This window comes from Vulpes lagopus, chromosome 2 (assembly GCF_018345385.1).
Source record: "Vulpes lagopus strain Blue_001 chromosome 2, ASM1834538v1, whole genome shotgun sequence".
NCBI classification, from domain to species: domain Eukaryota; kingdom Metazoa; phylum Chordata; class Mammalia; order Carnivora; family Canidae; genus Vulpes; species Vulpes lagopus.
In genome coordinates, this window is record NC_054825.1 from 40,921,384 (window position 1) to 40,942,499 (window position 21,116).

Genomic DNA, 21,116 nt, shown 5'->3' on the forward strand with positions numbered 1-21,116 from the left:
CTTTCTCCAGAGACCTCAAGACCTCAAGAAAAGCAAGACTAGGTAAACCAGAAAACCAGCATGGTATTTTAAGCTCTTCACAATCTGTATAAATCCAAATCTAAGAAACCTGTGCTAACACCACTACCCTTTTAATCCCAATCCACAGGATATCTTAAAATTGCCGGAAAAACTTTTTGCCACAAATCTACATTTTATTTTCAATGAAAAAACTCTTAATTTCATAATTTTCATACCACTTTTTTCTTTTTTATTTAAAATATTATAACCAATTAACATACTAGGTAACAATGTGTACATTCCAGTGGTGCATGTTTAATGACCAGGGCATGAATGATTTAAAAACCACAATAATTATCTCAGCATTCCCTACAAAGTGCCCCATTTTGTTTTTTTCTAGAGAGGAGAGGGAATGGAACACAGGGAAGGAACAGGAATGAAGAAGGAATGGCATCATAGAGGGAGAAAAGCAAATGTCAATTATCGTATGCAGGTTTCCAGGTTTTAAAACCCGTTGAACAGGATTAACTGTAATGAGAAAATAGATGTCACAGTCCAGGTAGACAGCTAGTTCAACTTCATCATTCAGCTAAAAGATTAAGAGCTTCTCAAAAATATACCAAATATCGGGCCTACAAAAGTAATTTATTTCTTCGTAAAATTTACTAAGATTTATTCCTTTTGTAAAATGTAAAGAATGGACTGGTATCACGAGCAGGTTTCTACTTATAAAAACAGACAGTAATAATGTTCAACGAACACATCTAACACAATTTTCCAAGATATACAATGAAAGATTTTCCACATGAGTCTCTCTTACTGATGCAAGGTATATATTTTACACACTTATTGGTACTGTGTCAACATTGGCTATAAAGTATTTAACACACATTTATAATTCACACTCAGTAAAGAGCTTACAATAAGGGCAATAGCTTACTTGGGAAAGCATAGAAAATTAGTGTGAGGTAGTTCAATAAAAATCTAGTTTAATTTGTAAATTATTGTGAGAATAGAACATTGTGCAAAATTAATCCACAGGTAACATTTCTCGGAAGTTTCAGGAACGAAGAGAATCTAAACTAGAAATGGCCATAAGTTGTTACTCTTACTAGACTCTCCTTAAGAGCACTTAACTAAGAGAGCAGTTAGTTTTAAATTAATTAGGACTTTTGTTTTCCTTGTGATTTCTCTAATCGTACCCCAAACTATACATTTCTGCTTCAATGCCCTTTACATCTTCATCATTCTTATTATTAAGGAAAAATCAGTTTCCTCTGATTCAGGAAAAACCTAAGAGAGATCATAGAAACACAGGTACACTAACATGTAAAGACACGGAGGCAACATTTAAGAGGGCTGCTAATCATGGAACAGTGGTGTTTGGTTTTTCTACTGATAAGAGAAGTTTACTGGGGTCATGGGGCTTCATGCATTCACTCTACAGCTAATGTGTGACTAATGAACAACACCCACAAACAAACTACAACAGTATTTTTGAAAACAGACTATGTCTTTATCTCAAAATGTCGTACAGGCTTGTGCCTAGGCAACACTGAGTAGTTACATCTTCATACGTGTAGCACATACTGGCCGATAGTGTAAACCAAGTCTTATCTATAACCCCGAAACAGTTTCACTTGCCCACCTCTGATCTCACTATCAGAACTGATGTCCTCTTCACCTTCATCTTTTTAGACAAAACAGGATTAACATGGAACAGAATAACGCAAGGGCTTACGGGAAAGTTTGCTGCTTTGCATATCATCAAGTTTCTCTATACTACAAAGGGGGCTGTATGGGAGCCTCCTCATTTAAGAGGCTGGCATTTCTCTTAGTAAGTCTGGTGTGAAGCACTGTGCCAACCTGGAAGAGTACACACCAGGAATAATCAGCAGCCAAGGGTGTGTGACAAAACGAGAACTGTTCAGCAAACAGTATGAAAGAGTTGAGATGCTCTATTTATACATATTATAATTAAGCAATCCCAACACCACAATCATTTTACAAATGATTAGAAAGTAACAGAGTGGTAACCAGGAAGAACTATGTAGAAAGAATTACTGCCTCTTTCCTATAAAGCTGAATAATAAAATAATACAGTTAATAATAAATCTTAATCAAAATGATTTTCTGACAGTAAGATGATGGGTATATTAAATATATAAAGTTGAAAAACCAAAGTTATGAGAAGCAAGGTGGCTTTACATAAGTACTGCTTAATAGAAATCTTATTTGCAATTTCTTAAAAAAAAAACACACACAAATGTTTAAGATGTTTTAAAGGTTCAAAAGGTTTATAAAATAAAAAGAACCAGTACATCTTTAGCTTAATAGATTTATGTGATGAGGGAAAGTTGTATTTAGATATTGTATTTTAAAAACCTAGGGCACCTAACATTTAACAGACTGTTTTCAGGATAGAATTTGTTAAGAATTTTAGTCTACATTGACTAATAAGAATTCATTTTCTCTGGATCAACTGAAACATGCTGGCTGGCAAGGGGGAGCTGGCATTTACAACAAATGATACAGTAAGAACACCTGGTTTTCCTTGCTTAATCTGTATCAATAGAGATGGCTTACTGGCAATCAAACATAAAATATGAGAAACTTCTGAAAGCATGTCAGTTGTTAAAGTGCAACAGTGAAATAATTTATCCTAGGGAAAATAAAGCTGATTAACTGCCGAACTAATATAAACACACTCATGCTCAAATTTCCACTAAAACTGCAAATCCAATTGTTTCTATAACTCGAGGTGTAACATTCTCAAAACTCTAATTTGCTTATTAATAAAATTAACACACCATGTTGTATGAGTAGAAGACGGATTGATAAAAAGGTTGATAACTTCAAGAGGCTAGAACTCACAACTGGAAACCATCAAAAACAAACTTGCTGTTTCAAAGCATACAAAAAGGCTAATGTATTTTAATCCTAAATATTGCACATTAACAATAACCTAAAATACCTAACTCAAAAGGCATTTTGCACTAAATATATGAAGAACATGCCAAGCGAACTCTCAGACACTGAATATTGAGATGTACCAGTTCTTGCTCCTGTTGGTCATTAATTCCCATGGACTTTCTGCCTAGAATCTTGTCACTTACATATGCATTTCCCAGTTCATTACATGAAATCCTTCTTGTTCCAAAAATAACAAAAAGTGCCTGGGGGCAATACAAAGAATGTATTTCAGAGATAGACACCTCAATGGCATTTACTTAAGAAAAATTTGTTGTGGAGAAAGAATTCTGCAGGTATAAAATGTAAACAGTTAACATACACTTGATAGGAGCAGCACCATTCTTACACTACTCAACATCCACATTGCATGTTTTATTGAAAATTAGGTATAAAAAAACAAAGACTCAGACTAAACCACTACTTATGCCTGCTCTGCTCAATGTGAAGAAACAGTCCTTAGAAAATGATATCTTATATATGGCTGTGTGCTACTATTTTCAGATGAACGGTATATTGCTCATTTGATACATCACCTACAGAAATTGAAGTAGGCTTTGGAACCTCCCAACAGCTAGTGTAAGTATGATTATGCTACAGTTAGAATCAAATGGCCAGAAACACCTTGAGAACTGGTGCTCCCCTGACTGACACTGTGATAGGAAACCAGAAAGGTCCAAGGTCCAAGGGCCTGAGGCTGCGGAAAGGGAAAGACCAGACTCTAGACCACTGCTGGGACCTACAGCCTGAGTAGATTAACTCTGTGTATACAAAAACAGGCTCATAGCTAGTAGAAGTGAACCATCTGTTTATTTGCATTGAAATGTATTATTCATGAAGTATCCTCTTGACTTTATGTAATCATAAGCTTTGAGCATGCCACAAATTTGTAGAAAATACCATATTCTTTTTACTTTACTTTTGTTGTGCGGGGTTGGGGAATAGGAGGGTGGTGGTAGACGCCCAGCATCTTCAAAGACATGCTCTAAGTTATTCTGCCATTTAGATGATGGGACTTTTGCCAAAGAACAATTGTAGGATGCCTACCAACTGTTATAATTAAATTAGGATTGGCAAGTAGCAAATATTGGAGGTTTTTTTTAACACGTTCATCATTTACAGTAGTTATTCCTGAATACAACTGGCTACAGGTTATTTTCCCTCACTCCTCTGGGGTTATTTCATTGATAAGCACATAACCCTGAAGGATAGCATCATGAACAAAACATTTAAAATAAAATTCTAATTAAAAAAACTATAAAATCTTAAATAATTCATGATATAGGCAAGTCACCACATAATAGTTGCTTAAACAAAATCTTACAAATTCAGTAAAAAAAAAAATCAGCAGCATAAGATAAAGCAAATATGCAAAAATTTTAAACCATGATAAAATAATTAGGTTTACATTATACAGTTAATTACAGCAAAAATACAATACAGTTTTGTTGCTGTTTTAAAACACAACTTAAGTTTTAAATTACATCACTTGAAATTAAAAAAAATAAACTACTTTACTACAAAATGAATTCTACATTTTTGAAAAATCACTCAAAAATAAGACCACTGAATTGTTTTCAAAGTAGTTCTATCAATGACTAAATGACTCCCCATCCCCCCACCCCCCAAAGGCCCAAGTAGTCATCTACAGCAGCCGAGAGGTCCAGCTGATGCTTCTAAACTGCTGTCTGTATCTGAGGCCAAAGTTGGATCTGTTGACATTGAAGACACATCATTGACAGATGATGACGACGATGGATGCTGAGAGCCATTGATCACTGCTGCACCTGTGCTATGAGAAACAAAACAGCAAATCAGTTGCAGACAGAGTTGCATGCCGAGCTGTCTATACTGTATTGGCTACCTCTAGTGATCAATAATTTTTTTCTCTTGGCTTTGAAAAGGCTCATTAGATTGTGTATGAATAATACTGATAAAACATGCAAAACTGTCTGTACTGCATTTTGTTGGAGAGAGGATCTCAAAGGGATATATGGCCCAAAAAGTTAAAAGACTACTGCCCTAATAAAAATTACTTATCTTTTCACTGTAAACTCCAAACAATATCCTGGCACATCTTTTTTAAAAAAGATTTTAAAACATAAAACATAAAAGTACAAGAAGATTGTTTCCTTTACTGTAAGTAAGTTAGCTATAGCTAACAAGCATTTCCTGGATATTTATCGATATAATATATATACATACATACATATACTTACCTATTTATTTATGATTTATTTATTTATTCATGAGAGGGAGAGAGAGAGAGAAAGAGAGGCAGAGACATAGGTAGAGAAGCAGGCTCCTTACAGGGAGCCCAAAGTGGGACTTGATCCCTGGACCTGGGATTCACGCCCTGAGCCAAAGGCAGACGCTCAACTGCTGAGTCACCCAGGCATCCCACCTGGATTTTTTTTAGAAAGTAGCAGGAATAAATAACTAATAGAGAAATCCTTTGAAGGGAGTTGGGTTAGGACATAGGAGGGAATGTCACTGAGGGATGGGAAATATGTTAAAGATGATTCATGTTCTAGGTAAGTATGTATTTTTTTTTAAAATTCTTCTGAGCTATGTGATCAAATAAGAGTCATTCCAAATTTGAGCTTATTAAATAATACAAATTGTACAGAAGTTCTTAAGAATACATTTATGGAATAAAAGCAATCGTTTTCATATTGAGCAGTAAGCATTTCTAGGGCTGAGTTTCAAGCACTCAAGGATATAAACAAAGCTAAAAACAAAGCAGGCTAAAAAACACTGCTCTAGTACCTAGCATCTCAGTGTTTTAAATTATCCTATTATTCTGTCTAATGATGAACAATAAAACTCTTTAGAACAGAAAAGGTCCTTTGAGAGCAATAAGGAAATAACCAGGGACATAGAATAGGCAAATCTTTAGGTTACTGGGGAGGGAGCTGGGAGACAGAAAAGAATGGAACTACTAGAGACAGAACAGGTAACACAAGGTAAAAGACACTCTACTTCAAATTCAATCCACAAGACTCTACAAAATGTGTCTGTTGACTGAAGAGTACACAGTACCCGGCTAGCTTTGAAGACTTGTACTGAAATATTCAGATGATAAAAGGATTCTACCAAACATACATTTTCATGCCTCTTTTTTTTTATTTTTTATTTTTAGATTTTATTTATTTATTCATGAGAGAGAGAGAGAGAGAGAGAGAGGGAGAGAGAGAGAGGCAGAGGGAGAAGCAGGCTCCATGCAGGGAGCCTGACGTGGGACTCAATCCCAGGACTCCAGGATCATGCCCTGGGCTGAAGGTAGGTGCTAAACTGCTGAGCCACCCGGGGAATCCCCTCATGCCTCTATTTTTTAATTCAAATTTCCTTTTATCCAAACTTCTTAATCTGATAAAAATTAACTTTTATTTTTTTAATTTTAAAATTATTTTTAAAGTAATCTCTATACCCAAAGTAGGGCTTAAACTTACAACCTTGAGATCCAAAGTCACATGCTCTACCCAACTGAGCCAGCCCTGGTGCCCCAAAAACTAACTTTTAAATGCATTATATAGGTAACTTTTTCATTTGAAAATCAAATACCTATGAAAAAAAAGGTACCTGTTTCCCCTGAACTTTAAAGCAATCTAGTAAATTCTGAATTATCTGAATGGCAATAATAAGGAAAATCATTCATTTCTGGTAGCTGGGTCATTTCCCTCTCAGGTGAGTCTCTATACACTCAAAGGCATGCAAACTCACTGTATATTAGCCAAACTGAAATAAAGATAGGAAAGTGGGGAAAATAATACATTTCATTTTTAAAAAATCAAGTTGAAATGGTATTGTGATTATCTCATATTCTAATTTGTCAAAGATTTTTCTTCTGTTTTTGTACATAATTAAGAACTGAATATTTTTATAACAGGTTGATTTACTAAAATAACACTCTCCTCTGCAAGCTAATAACTGAGAATCCAGAAAATGTCTAGAAACCTGCAGTCCTGTCCTTGCCACTATTTTATAACTACAGTCAAGTGTTCTTTAAGATGCCATTTCTTTTTTTTTTGTTTTAAGATTTTATTTATTTATTCATGAGAGACACAGAAAGAGAGGCAGAGACATAGGCAGAGGGAGAAGCAGGCTCCATGCAGGAAGCCGGACATGGGACTCGATCCCGGGTCTCCAGGATCACGCCCTGGGCTGAAGGCGGCGCTAAACCGCTGAGCCACCCAGGCTGCCCAAGATGCCATTTCTTTAAATTAAGAAGAGATAAAACTGCTCCATCTCATAAAATTAAGTTCACTCAAACATTCAACACTTAGAACGTGCCACTCACTAGGATAGTATTCTTTTTTATTTTTATCTAAAAAAAAATTTTTTTAGGATAGTATTCTGAAGTATAAAAGTTTTCCAAATAATGGACTTTTCAAATCCCACTTGGATCTCCAACACGAACAATTTAGTTATGCTACTATACCGTACATCAATACAAAGCCAATCGACTCAGCTATTAAAGTATTTATAACAGAGCTTTTGTTACAACTAAATTTTAAGTATAAGGTCAAAATTAATTTCTGTTTTCAATAGTATCGATACTATAATTTAGAAGACTGCACTCCTGATCAAGGATTTAAAAAATAAAAAATTTTAAAGATGCACAAATAAAACCAAAAATGTTATAGAGAGCCACAGAAATTATTTAAACAAATATATGTTTATAGTACAACAAAATGGGCATTTGAAACTATAATTAAAAATCTTACCCACAGGATATTCTTTTTTTTTTTTTTTCCCTTAAAATGTAGAAGAGTTTTAAAGGGATGATTAAAATAGCATCGTTTTACTCAAATTCAAGACTTATCTGTTGAAATACTACTTGGCCTTCACGGTTCAATTCAAATTTCATCTCTTTCCTAAAGCTGCCCTAATCTCTGCAGCTAAAAGTCTCTGCTGCCAGCCAAAGGCCATATGGGATACTGGAAAAACCGGGTTATCTGAAGCTACTGGTAAACATGGCTTCAGGTTAGCGACTTTTTTACATAATATATTTGTAATTTTATATTCATTTAATAATTTTGAACTTCAGTTTCCTCACATGTAAAATGTGCATAATAATCCCTTTCATGAGGTCTTAGGTAAGGTTTGAAAGAAATAAAAGTACATAAACCACAAGGTGCCTGTCATGCAGTATGTATTTCATACAAGTTACCTGTCATTTAACTTTTCCCCCTCAATGCTTTATGCTTTTACAAGTACTAAAATTAAGTGTAAGATAGCTTATGATAAAAGAAAATGTCTAACTCCTGCAAACTGCTTTTCTTGTTAGAGATGGAACAATTTCTAATGGCAGTTTTAATGTTACTGCCTTAGTTCAACAAATCAAAAACACCAAAATGAGAAGATGGTAACTTAGTTGTCACATGTACCAAATTTTGCTATAAAGCCTTAGTTTATCCAAAGTAAAGTGTTAAAATCCTGATAAGTATACTTAATTGTGAAAAAGTTCTTCTTTAAAGAGAACAATGTCAATAGAAGAAGGTTTTAAATTTCTCTTCTTCATTGGGATGTCAGTACGATAGAAAAAGATGTATATTTTATAAAGTCAGTTACAGATATATTAGTATGATGTATTGATACAGTAGTGTATCAGTGCTTTCAAATTTAACTAACCAAATTATACTCCCTATACTTTTAAAACTTTCAATAATAACAGTGGTAAATATGGGGGAAACTACAGGATTCGTGCAACTGAAGATTACAACAGAAGAAGCAAACTGTATAACCTTAACCAAGCTTATATTGTAACCAACCTAAAGGAGAGGGCTGCCCCCGTATAACTCCATTCTTGGTTCTCTCCTCCAAGTCCATAACTTCTTTGTATATCAACTCTGAAAAAAAGGTGAACAAAAATAAACTTTTCAAAGTCTAAGAGCCAATCTCACAGTTATCTATGTTTTAAGTAAAACATTTTTACACACATTAACTATTTCTGATAGTGTCTTCTCAATGGCAAAAACTCCCTTAATCGTCAGTCGAAGATTCAAAAGTGTTAACCACAATTCCCTGATCCTGAACCATGAACTATACTGAAAGAAACAAAATCTCTGCTATAACTAATGTTCCTAAAGTTCGGTTAAGGATAGAGGTAGGGTTGGAAGCCTCATCTTTTTTCACTCCACCAGTTCTTTGTTCTATACCACGTCATTCTACACATAGTATGACAAATGCTCAATTCTGTCTCACATTTGTCCTATTCACCTCTAATTCCTGAGCTATGGCATAGTACTGGTACATTGTAGGTGTTTATCTAGATATCTGTTATATGATTTAAATGCAAGTGTGTATGGAAGCTTCTTTAATAAGAATGGAATATAAATATGTTTTTATTTTTTAAAAAAGCAGGTAGCTACCCTTCAACTCCTTATGATTTGAAGTATGACATGCTATCACAGATTTCTCCATGGGAATCTTTTTTTACTAGACTTCTGTATAGTGGATGAAATGCTAATAAGCAGTGCTCCAACTGAAGAGATACCAGATGCTGCCCTGAGGATGTTATTATATCCCTCCTGCCCTGTGTTCTTCTATGTCAAGTGTGATGCACCTTGTGAGTCTGAATGTCTACTTCAGAAGAACCTTCCAGTGGATGCTACATCACCATTATTCATCTTTGATCATGGAATCCTTTGAAAAATGCATAAGAACAACGAACCCTCTTCTAAGAAAAATGTACAAGCAGAAAATGTTCACAGGATTTCAAGGAATCTAATTACTTAAATTAAACTGATAAAGAATCTCTAATTATAAGGTAAAATAAGTGGGAATGTCAGAAGGAACAAGAGCTAGAGACACCAAAGTTTGCTTGCTATGGTAATCTTTTTTGGTCTTGGAAAGAGAAAAATACGAAGTCTGAATAGAGGAAAGAATGGAAGATTCTTTTCTTGAAAGAAACAAAAAAGCAATGATAAGTATTCTAAATAGGAGGATTTTTTTTTTTTTTTAAAAAGAGAAAACACCCATTTGTGAAAAGATATTAGAGCAGAGGAACCAAGGCTAATTAGGAGTACTAACTAGTAGACAAAGTAACCTGTAAGTTAATGGCTCTGGAATGGATTTTTCTGCTATAATGCTGAAACTGTCAAGCAGATCTTTAAAAAAAGCAGTTTGTGGGTAACTGAGCTGCACTTGGACTAGGAGAAAAAGATAGAATAAAGGTAAACATGTTTAAAGTGATCAAAAATCACAGATACATCTTTACACACAAAAATACAGTTGACTCCTGAATGGAGAAAAATCAGAGAGGAAGACAAACTATGAGAAATTGTGGACTCTGGGAAACAAACAGAGGGTTGCTGAAGGACAGGTGGGTGGGGATGATGGGGTAACTGAGTGATGAGCATTAAGGAGGGCACCTGATGAGCACTGGGTATTATACTATATGTTGGCAAATTAAATTTAAATAAAGAAAATATAGTTGATTCTTGAACAACATAGGTTTGAAATGCATGGGTCCACTTATACATGGCTTTTTTCCAACAAATATATGTATAGTACTATAAATTTATTTTCTCTTATGACTTTAATAACATTTTTCTCCAGCTTACTTTATTGTAAGAATACAGTATACAGTATATGTATTATACAAAATATGTGTTAACTATGTTATTAGTAAAGCATCTAAAAAACAGAAGGTTATTAGCAGTTGCTTTTGGGGAGTCAAAAGTTATATGCGAATTTTCAACTGTGTGTGAGTCAGCACCTCAATCCCTGGGTTGTTGAGTCAACTATACTATGTTTCATTGATTTTAAGATGCACTTTCAGTTTAACATATATGAAATAGAGTTGCATCTTATAATCAATGGTGTAGTGCAACTGGCAGTGTTTTCTCTTAGTGGTATATAATTATATGTTTTACAATTGGTGGCCTATTAAAATTATAAGAAATACATAAATGTCTACTGTAAATGTAATGATATATAAAAATATCAGATAAGATATGTAAAATATCAGGACCACATACTTTGGTCCACAATTATATTCTTGTGCATTACTTATTACATATACAGATACACTAGGTTCCACTTAATTCTATCATTCTGGGGGGCTCTATAGAGTCTAACTATGTTTCCCAAAAGTTAACTCAGAGAAAACTAATCTTGGTTAGTCCTAGGAAGAATCAAATTCATTCTTCCTGAACAGATTTTTTTTTTTTAAGATTTATTTGAGAGACAGAGTACAAGCAAGGGGAGGGTCAGAGGGAGAGGAAGAAGCAGACTCCTCTCCAGGCAAGGAGCCCGACTTGGGGCTTGATCTCAGGACCCTGAGGATCATGACCTGAGCCAACAGATGCTTCTGAATGAACCACCCAGGTGCACCCCAAATTTACAGATGGATCTGTTCAAGTTTATATCTCCCCACTCACTGCCTTTAGCCTTTCCAACTATTTATATATGTAATCTCTTAATAATAGGTCTTCTGTCTCCATTTTAAGATCAGGTAAAGAAGGGGCCAAGTGAGTTGCCCAAAGTCACATAGCTACAAAAGTGGTCAAGTTACTAAATGACAACAGAAATGGAAGTAAACAGAATCTAAAAATTGTCCAGCCCCAATGATCCAGTGAATCTTTTTTAAAAAGAAATATTTTAACATTTCTAAGACAATCAGTGCATTATTAATGTTTACCCACATTCACAAAGTAAAACTACTATATTAGATTTGCAAAGATTAAAAATTAACTCACTCTGTTAGTGAAGGTGGGGGTAAAATAGACATTCCTAAACCGTGCTGACAGAAGTGTAAACTGCTATAATTTCTTTGGAGAGTAATTTTGGAAATACTTGAAAAATATCCTTTGGCCCAGCAAATCTCCTTGTAGGATTTTTCTTACAGGGATGTTCTCACATGTATACAAGAAGACTGTGGAGTTGTCTGTAACAACAACAGACTGGACACAACTTAAAGCTCTTCAAGAAGGAGTTAGATACAGAAGTTGTGACGCAGCCATACAACAGAACACTAACCAGCTATTAAACCAAATGAGCTAGATACGTGGAGTAAGACATCTCAAAGATAAATGATTATATCAACAAAGCAAGTGTGCACAGTATACAACCATTTGTGACTAAAACAGGGTGGGAGAGGAAAAGAGAGAGACATCAAACACAAGTTTGTACATCTATACACTATGAAAGAGCATAAAAATTCCAGAAAGCATCAATATGTCGGGGTGGGAACCTGAGAGATTCAGATTAAGTCAGGGACAGAAAACTTTCTATTTCTGTAAAAATACTAATAATCTTTTTACCAAATATCAGTTATGAATAATAGAAAGTATCTTTAATTTCCTTAACATGAATAAATCAACATAAAGATCCAGAAGCTCTTCCAGCTTCATCTCTAAGAATCTGGTGAATGTTACCTTTCCACTCTTCTATTGTATGTTCCCTTTCATCTAACTGCTTGTCAGGTATCTTTGGTGGTGGCTGAAAAACACAATGCAACAATAATTCAGTTTATTGAGAGTATATAAATTCCTTATAAATTATCTGAATTATTAGCCAGACAGAGATTTTCAAAAATACATCATTAGACAAACACTGATCAATCATAAACAACCTTCTTATGTAGAGAGACTAGTTTTGGATGACACTTTCACGACAGGAAAAAAGATGTTTAACCATCTTTTTCTTTTCTTCTAGTTTTTGAAACTGTCCTATTTTATTTACATCACACAAGTGTGCTATGCTCTGGACAGAATAGTTTGTCTTGTAACTAGTTAGAATGTTTTCCCAAAGTGTTCAACGTCCTAGCATCACGTACCAAGGCTAAAAGGAAAGAAATAGTGGGATGTAACTTTGTGTGTGGGGTGCTTGGATATGATCATTAATTTAAGATACTAGTCATGCAAAAAACAAAAAATATGTTATTTTTATTTAAAATTAAAGTCTCCTCCAAGCCTAACTTTAATTCAGTATAGTCTTCAAACATTAAGAAAAGAACTTACAGCTTCTGCTTCAGAAGGATCATACCAGACATTGATATATGGGTGCTGGAGAGCTTCATCTACAGAGATCCTTTTAGATGCATCAATTACCAGCATTTTGGATAACAAATCCCTTGCCTGACTGGCTGTAAAAATAATGATGTTAATGTATATGTATCTAACGAAAGTTTTTAAATTATTATAACTTTCATTATTGTAATTTTCATTTATTGAAAATGTATGTTTTAAAAAAAAGATTTTACTATAAAATCAGGTTATATACAGGATTAAAAAAATAAAATAACAAAAAAAATTAACTCAAACCTTTCACTTTGTTCCACCACTCAGAGATAACGCTGCGTTTTATCCCTTAAGAACATACATACACACACATCCCAAAACTGAATAAATATACATATTTATAAAAAGTACCTTTAAGTTTGTTGTGTTCTGAGTCAGCTGGGAACAGTACATCGGGGAAGAGTTTCTCAAAGCTATATCCAGCATATTTAGGTCTGTTTTCAACATAAGTCCTTACTGTTGGCTGTAGTTTCTTCATGAATTCAGGGCATGGTGTTCCAAGCTGTTCAATAACTTTATTCCACTGATCAATATCTAATATCAAGTAGCTAAGAAAAATACTCTGTAACTAATGTTCAATACATTAGCCATATCTATATTAAAATAACAATAAATTGGCAATTTAAAAAATTCTAAGAAAGAATGTGGCAGTTATAAATTTTCTGTCTTATAGCCACCTTGTAAAAGGCAATGACTGTAGATAGAAAGGATCAATAGATAAGCTTTGTTAACCTTATTTTGTGTGTGTGTGTGTGTGTATGTGTGTGTGTGTGTGTGTGTGTGCGTATGTCTACTAATACTGATTTTACCATAGAAAGAGAAGCTTAAACCCACAAATTCTAAATACAAAGGATAAGTGACTCAAGGAATAACGACAATTACTACCCACAGGAACTCTAAATTTAAACTGTACACATTTCTAGAATATAAAATCTGTCTTTTCTTTTAACTTAGAAAATGTGAATGCATTTCTGGGAGGTTAAGAAATACTTCTTATAATCTGTCCTTTCGTTTTCTGTACTAACAGAAAATAACCAGTAACAATAAAAATAATGGCTTTAACAAAAGTGCCATTTTCTTTTGTCATTCTTTGTTTAGCTTATGTTTAATTAAAATATTTTTAAAACTCTGAAACTTAAGAAATGAGTCTGTGTTTTGATAAGTTGTTAAGGTTATGATTCCCTGGTCTTTTTCGTCCTAGTCTTCATACTCCAAGTCCTCTCTGCAGACTAATTCAGTCTTTCTTAGCCCAGGGAGTATAGCTTTTCCCATTCTCCCTCCTACAATTCTCAGTTACTAGTTGATAAACAAGTAACAGATCACCCACCATTAATATAAAACTAAAATCAGTCAGATGAACAAAAAGAATGAACCCAAATCTACTCACCACCATATAAAACTATTATGCTAAAATTCTCAGATGAAAAAAATCAGTATGTTATGTTGAAAATGAGACAACAACCAAAAAGATGCAAAACATACAGAACAGTAACAAAAGAGGAGGTGGTTGGGGGAACAAAACAAAAGGATGAACAGAAGCAACAGACAATTCCAAAATTTGTATTAAGTCCTAAGTACTTCTAGGCTCACTCGAGTGTATAATTATTAGAAATTTTAATGCAAGCCATGATTTTGATTTAGGTTAAATAAATCAACTCAAAGCCAGCAAGTAATTATGGGTAATTCACTTAGCAATTGTAAGAATTAACTTATATATAAACTAATAAATGAGGGAAAGGAAAGTCTATATCAAATAGCAGGTGGTATTTTGAAAGAGTAGTTTAACAATATTTTACTATTAGGGAGAGACAAAATACATTATACCTGACCAAGTTAAAGTGCTATCATACATTTTGACCTTTAGAAACTACATTTTAGGCCAAAGATAAGGATACGATCTGTACCTGGGAACAAAACACCACCTTTGATCATTTCTCCCATGATGCACCCAACTGACCAAATGTCAACTGAAAACAAAATGCAATGACATTAACATAAAGATTTTGGTTAAAAAAAAATTTAAACATTAAAAAAAATCACATACACCATGTATACTTTAAAATTATAGAAAGCAGTATAAAATAAAAATGAGTGACAGTGAATGTGCTCTAACTACCAGCAGAGACTGTATGTCCTACTGCCAAATGCAGCCTACAAATATTTCAGCTTCTTGTCTCAACAATTTTTGAACTATAACAGCCACAAACTTTACATCTGTTTAAAGAAACCCATATATATGAATATGCCATATTTATTTTCATTAGAGAACAGAAGGAAGTTCATCACCTAACTAATTTAACTGCTGCAGCAGCACAAGGATACAGTCCCTTCCTGGAAAGAGGATTTTGTGGCAAACCATTTCTCCCATAATGCACCCCACAGACCATAAATCCACTATATGTTTGCAGCACAAAAGAAGGAAAAGCAAAGCAAAAGGTCGTTAAAATCAAAGAAGCATAAATGACTGCATTATATAAAAACTGCAAAACATCACAAAAAGAAAAAAGTGATTTTAATTTTAGCTAATGGAATAATTTAAAACACAAAATATTTTTCAAAAGGCTTTGATTCACAAAAGCAAATGTGAAGTGTAGCCTTTTAACTACATATCTAATTTTAAAGCGAGAGCTATGCACAGAAATCACATAACTGAAAAACCTATACATTTGTCTCTATAAATTTGTTTATAAAATATGAAACAGAATCAAACACATCTTTGCAAATAAGGCTGAAAATGAACATGAGGCAGCAAAATTTAAATAAAATCTTGATACTATTTTGAGGTTCAACTGTGCATTATACTCTCTCTTTAAGTCAAATAAAAGAAAAAGCATGAGCGGAAATAATCTAGTATATTAAAATATTTAACAGAAAGAATGCGTTTCTATGAATAATTACAGTTAAAAAGTTAATCAAAAGCTCTTCAGAAATTTTCAAACTGGATTTCAAACTGAGTAAATTTATTTGAGAAGTCCTATGTTTTATTCTGAAATGAAAGTCATTTGTTTTCTTGACGTCATACTACATTTACCCTACTATTCCAAACGGAACAAGTGCATAGAGAATGAACAAATAATCAATGAAAAAAACCTTAGTAAAAGAAGTATATTTTATGTTTTCCATCTAAAGTTTTTAAACCCATAAAACCAAACTGCTTTGGTTTAAGAAGTTCGTTTTAATTGGGTATAATATGAAAGTTCCCACAGATTTATTATTTACAAAGAGTCTCCCTATTGACTTCCTGACTCCCATCAACTTTTAATGGGAAATCCAATTGATGCTGAAAAGAATCAGCTAAACAAAGAAAAGGGCAATTTGGGGATCTCCACTTGTTTCACTAATACATCCTGATATTTTATGTCTTTGGTTTGAAAATTTGGTAAAAAAAAAAAAAAAAAAAAAAAAAAAGAGAGGAGGTAGATTCATTATGGTGATGACTGCTTCACTATATATAAATATATATATACATATATGTGTGTATGTGTATAAACACTGAATCACTACAATGTACACTTGAAACTAATATAATATTGCATGCCTACTATATATTTCAATTAAATAAAGGTGGTTGCAGTTTAATAGAAGAGGGGAAGAATGAGCAATTTAAAAAGAAAGCCTTAGAAACTTGCATTTGTTTTTGAAGTTTCAAGGTCCTTTTTCAGGCAAAAAAAGAAAGAGGAAAGAAATAAGTGTTAGAGATAGGTGGACTTGTGAAATGAGAAGTCTGTACTTTCCAATATACTCATAAAGAGACTACCAGCTCCTTATGGAATCTTAGGAACAAAGGTGGGAATAAATTTTGGAAATCCTGTTGAGTTAAAGTTTCTCTAAAATTTATTAGAATTCATATGAATCTTCATGATTCACCTTTCAAGAATACAATTTTAGAGGAAAGTTAATACTCATAAATCAGTTCCGAAAACCATTTTTTCTGGGGTTTTTATTTTTGGAAACAAACTACTACAATAAAATTTCCCTATAGGTTTTAAAGAATGGTAAACTTCAGTTAAATATCCAGGACACAATTTATGTAGGTAGCCTTAAGAAAAACATGTTTTTAAACAAATTTCAAAAGCTGCAAGCACAAGAGTAGATATTGCCTGGGTTAGATTAGGGAAGACTTCTCAAAATAGAGCATGCCTGATTCAAACAAAACTAGCTTTAAACGGTTTAACTGCTTAATCTATTAGGCAGTTTAAATATAGTTATCATGTCACAGTTTGTAAAAAGCCTTATGGTAGCTTGCAATAAAAGACAAAATAAAGTTGTCAAAGAACTAGTGGGGGTGGGGTGTCACTAAAAGAAGGAAGTTCTTGTTCTAACCTTATTACTAATGTTATCATGATCAAGCATTACATTTGATTTTGTTTCCTGAGGCCAAAAAAGGGCAATAAAGTGATCTGCAAAATTCCTAAGACAGGAAAGCATGTCAATTCTTTATATGATAGTTTCTATTGGTGCTAATTTCTGGTAGGAAACTATCTCCAAGATCACATTTATAGGACATTGAGTGACACAGTATCTGTGACAATTGACAGCTTTACAACAAATGCAAAAGCAATTTTCATGCTGGTTACTGGAAATCTCATTTCTCAAAAGAAAAGAGTCTAATACGAAATCTAAATCTGTGAAGTCTAACATATAAAACAATTTTAGACAGTATGGAAACAGAACAGCATGTTAAAGAAAAGAATAATCATAAATAGTCAAAGTATTTGTTTTTAATTAATTCAGAAAAGCAAAGGAAATTAAGCTAAAATCTTCAGTTTAGCGTCATCTTTTATAAAAATTAATCTTAAAGACTGAATTAATACAGTTTCTTGATTCAAAGTGAACTTCTGTTCCAGATTCCTTGCTTAAAAACAAAAACAAAAACAAAAACAAAAAAACACACCTTAGGTACCCTAGGTCTTATTCTAGGGAGTATTTTGGATGAAATTGCCACATTTTAAAAGCTATAGTTTAAGCTCATAATCATCCGGTATAGGTTTATTTATAGCTTAAAAATCTGAGTTTCAACAAAATTCTTAAATTACACGTATGTGTATATATACACATATATGTATGTAACATTTTAAAAGGTATATGAACTACATGCCTGTTAATTTTCTTTAACCTTGATTCTTTTTTGCTTTTTTAAAGATTTATTTATTTATTCATGAGAGACAGAGACAGAGAGGCAGAGACATAGGCAGAGGGAGAAGCAGGCTCCATGCAGGGAGCCCAATGTGGGACTCGATACTGGGACTCCAGGATCACGCCCTGGGCTGAAGGCAGACGCTTAACCGCTGAGCCACCCAAGCGTCCCTTCAAACTTGATTCTAATGCTGAAATCTATAATTGAATACACGCACATATAAATGATGACATTTCTTTAGGGTGGACACAAGGCTTTGATGAAGCACTGCTTCTAAAAGATCACTTTAATCATCCATCAGCTTTGCAAAATGGCCTCACTATAGCTCTTGAAGTCTACACTAGGTGCTATAACTTTAGTTTCAAAAGGTTGGAAGTATGTTCAAATATCACTTATGCAAAGTAGGATTATTACTAAAGAACTGTCAGCCCACCATATACTTCAGCCCCTGTTAGAAATACTCATTTTCAAGTTACAGGCAAGCAAATGGCATATATTCTGTTTCAGAAGCCAAAGCAACAAATCCTTTGTCTAGCTGTAGTATTGATGGTTATGTACTTATATTTAAATAAACAGGGGCCCCAAGTTTTTCTAAACATTTATGACAAAATTTATAGTTACTTTCAAATTTGTGATAAACATTTCAGTGATACATTTAACTCTATCCACTTAAGTTTAAATATTTACATAAGCAATCTGATAAACAAAAGCAAATAACAGTATTTCAAGTAAATAGTGTTTGCTGACCGTTTTCTTTGTAGCCCATCCCTAGGATGACCTCAGGTGCTCTGTAGTAGCGAGTCACTACATAAGGTGTCATCATAAAACTAGTTCCTGCAGTCCTGGCCAGTCCAAAGTCAAGAATCTTCAAAGTGCAGTCTGATTTTACCACTATATTACTGGGCTTTAAGTCCTTAAAAATATAAAAACAAAAAATGACTGCTATGGTATATACAAAAATTTTATAGTTCACAAGCTAATTAGAATAATTTTTTAAAAAAGATTTTATTTATTTGAGATAGAGGAAGTTATGAGTGAGCAGGGGGTAGGGCAGAAGGAGAGGGAGACAGAGTTAGAAACAGACTCCCTGCTCTGTGGAGAGCTCCACATGAGGCTCCATCCCACAACCCTGAGATCATGACCAGAGACAAAATCAAGAGTCAATGCTTAATCGACTGAGCCATCCACATGTCCATTAGATCACCTGAAAAACAATTCATGATAACTGTTATAATGTCTCTCATTATAATCAATATCACTGCCCAAATTCACCATAACAGGCAATTTTGAGAATTTAGCCTGATGGCATTTTTCACTTATGTATTTCTCTATACATACGTATTAGAGAAATTTATCTTTCAGTTTCTAGAAATTACAATTAGCTAGAAATTTTCAATCAAGTGCAATAAAAACAATTGGAAAGGTATTTCAAAGTTATTATAGTAAAAGAAAGAGAATCATAAGTTAGCCTTTATAAATGACCAAATTTTAAGAAGTCTCATTCTATGGATACCCCAGTGGCTCAGTTGGTTGAGTGTCCAACTCTAGATTTCAACCCAGGTCATGATCTCAGTTTCTTGGGATCAAGCCCTGCATTGGGCTCCATACTCAGCCAGAAGTCTGCTTGAGATTCTCCCTCTCCCTGCTAGCACAGAAGCTTGCACTCTCTCTCTCTCTCTAAAATAAAATTTAAAAATCTCATTTTAAATTCACAACAAGCTTTATATAGATATTACGAGTCAATAATGGGCTATTCCATGTCAATCCAAGCAAATGTCCTTTATCTTTCAAACTGGCAGATTTTTAGTTCTAAAGGACTGAAATGATTATCAGTCTTTTCTATCACTAGATTCCCACTTTAAATCACACAAATTTGTTCATAAAATTTTTGTCTGCCCATGGAAGTAGGATACCATTGTCTTGGTGCCACTAATCCATAAAATTACTTGCTGTTGATGCTACTAAATGATGTCCTTGTGAGAATTTTCTACCTAATCCTACCCTTTAGGAATTATGTGCTATGATAATTAAAAGGAAGGCAGCAGCATAAACACTCATGACTTCAAGTCCAACACACTTTGCCTGTTAGCCCTGATGAATCTTATTATGAACCAAGAAACCAAAGAAAGCAAGCACAGAAAGTCCACACCACAAAAATATTCCATTACTGGCACTGACAAACAGTATATAACATTAAAATACCAGTGATTAATACACAAGAAAAAAAGCAGCCTGAAAGACAGGCTATAAAAGTGTGAACACTTTTGTAATGTCTATATCCAGAAAATCACATATGTTGTCTTTAGCCTATTTTGATAGGTGATCATGAATGGGTTTAGAAGATATATAATCTAAGGGTTTTATCAAATTAAAAATAGAGATCAACAGGCTTAGTGAAATAGAAGATGAAAATTTTCATTATTGCTATTCTGTAAACATAATGGTATACTATTTACAAAATACATTATCCCAGCAAAGTAACAGAGCTAGTTCAAGAATTACATATTGTAAGCTTTGATACTACTTCAGTGTTTACTATGATGGTTAAAGATTAATGGCTCTTTATACTACTGCATTCTAGCTTAGCAATAAGATTCCAACCTTAAAACACTTTATTTTGGAAAGATTAAGAGCAAAATACAATTTAAGAAATATTTTTTATCAAGAAAAAAGTTAAAAAAATGCCTCAAAGAATATTACCTGAAATTCAACCTTGTATATGAATCTATACCTTTCTAGATGTAACACTGTTTCAAACTATGTATGAGAAGAGTAAGTGAATTTGTATAAATTTATGGCAGAAGTAGTAGAAGTAACCTAATATTCCAACTTTGCCCCCCAATTTTTTCAGCCTCTTTACAGGCAAGACCTAACTGTGATTAGTTCTAGTCAACAGGATGGGAGTGGGAGCAAAGAAGAGAAGGGCCACTGCACAACATCCTGTTGTCTCTTCCCCTGCTTTGTTGATTAGTTATCATTCC

At 33.7% G+C, this 21,116-nt stretch overlaps 1 protein-coding gene across 8 annotated transcripts in view; it reads right to left on the reverse strand.

Moving 5' to 3' along the window:
* Window positions 1–174: 174 nt before the first annotated feature.
* The window catches only part of MAPK8 (mitogen-activated protein kinase 8), a 90,973-nt gene continuing 70,031 nt past the window's right edge, over window positions 175–21,116 (reverse strand). For 5 of the 8 annotated variants that reach the window (XM_041740792.1, XM_041740753.1, XM_041740810.1 and 2 more), the window contains 7 exons: window positions 18,883–19,048; window positions 14,894–14,965; window positions 13,350–13,532; window positions 12,939–13,063; window positions 12,354–12,417; window positions 8,745–8,822; window positions 175–4,757 (listed from right to left, as the gene is read on the reverse strand). In XM_041740792.1, coding sequence (XP_041596726.1) covers window positions 4,612–4,757; window positions 8,745–8,822; window positions 12,354–12,417; window positions 12,939–13,063; window positions 13,350–13,532; window positions 14,894–14,965; window positions 18,883–19,048 — 834 coding nt within the window. In that variant the 3' untranslated portion in view covers window positions 175–4,611. Of the gene's footprint in view, window positions 4,763–8,744; window positions 8,823–12,353; window positions 12,418–12,938; window positions 13,064–13,349; window positions 13,533–14,893; window positions 14,966–15,320; window positions 15,393–18,882; window positions 19,049–21,116 lie in introns of all 8 variants that reach the window. The other 3 variants (XM_041740801.1, XM_041740773.1, XM_041740782.1) reach the window with 2 other exon arrangements.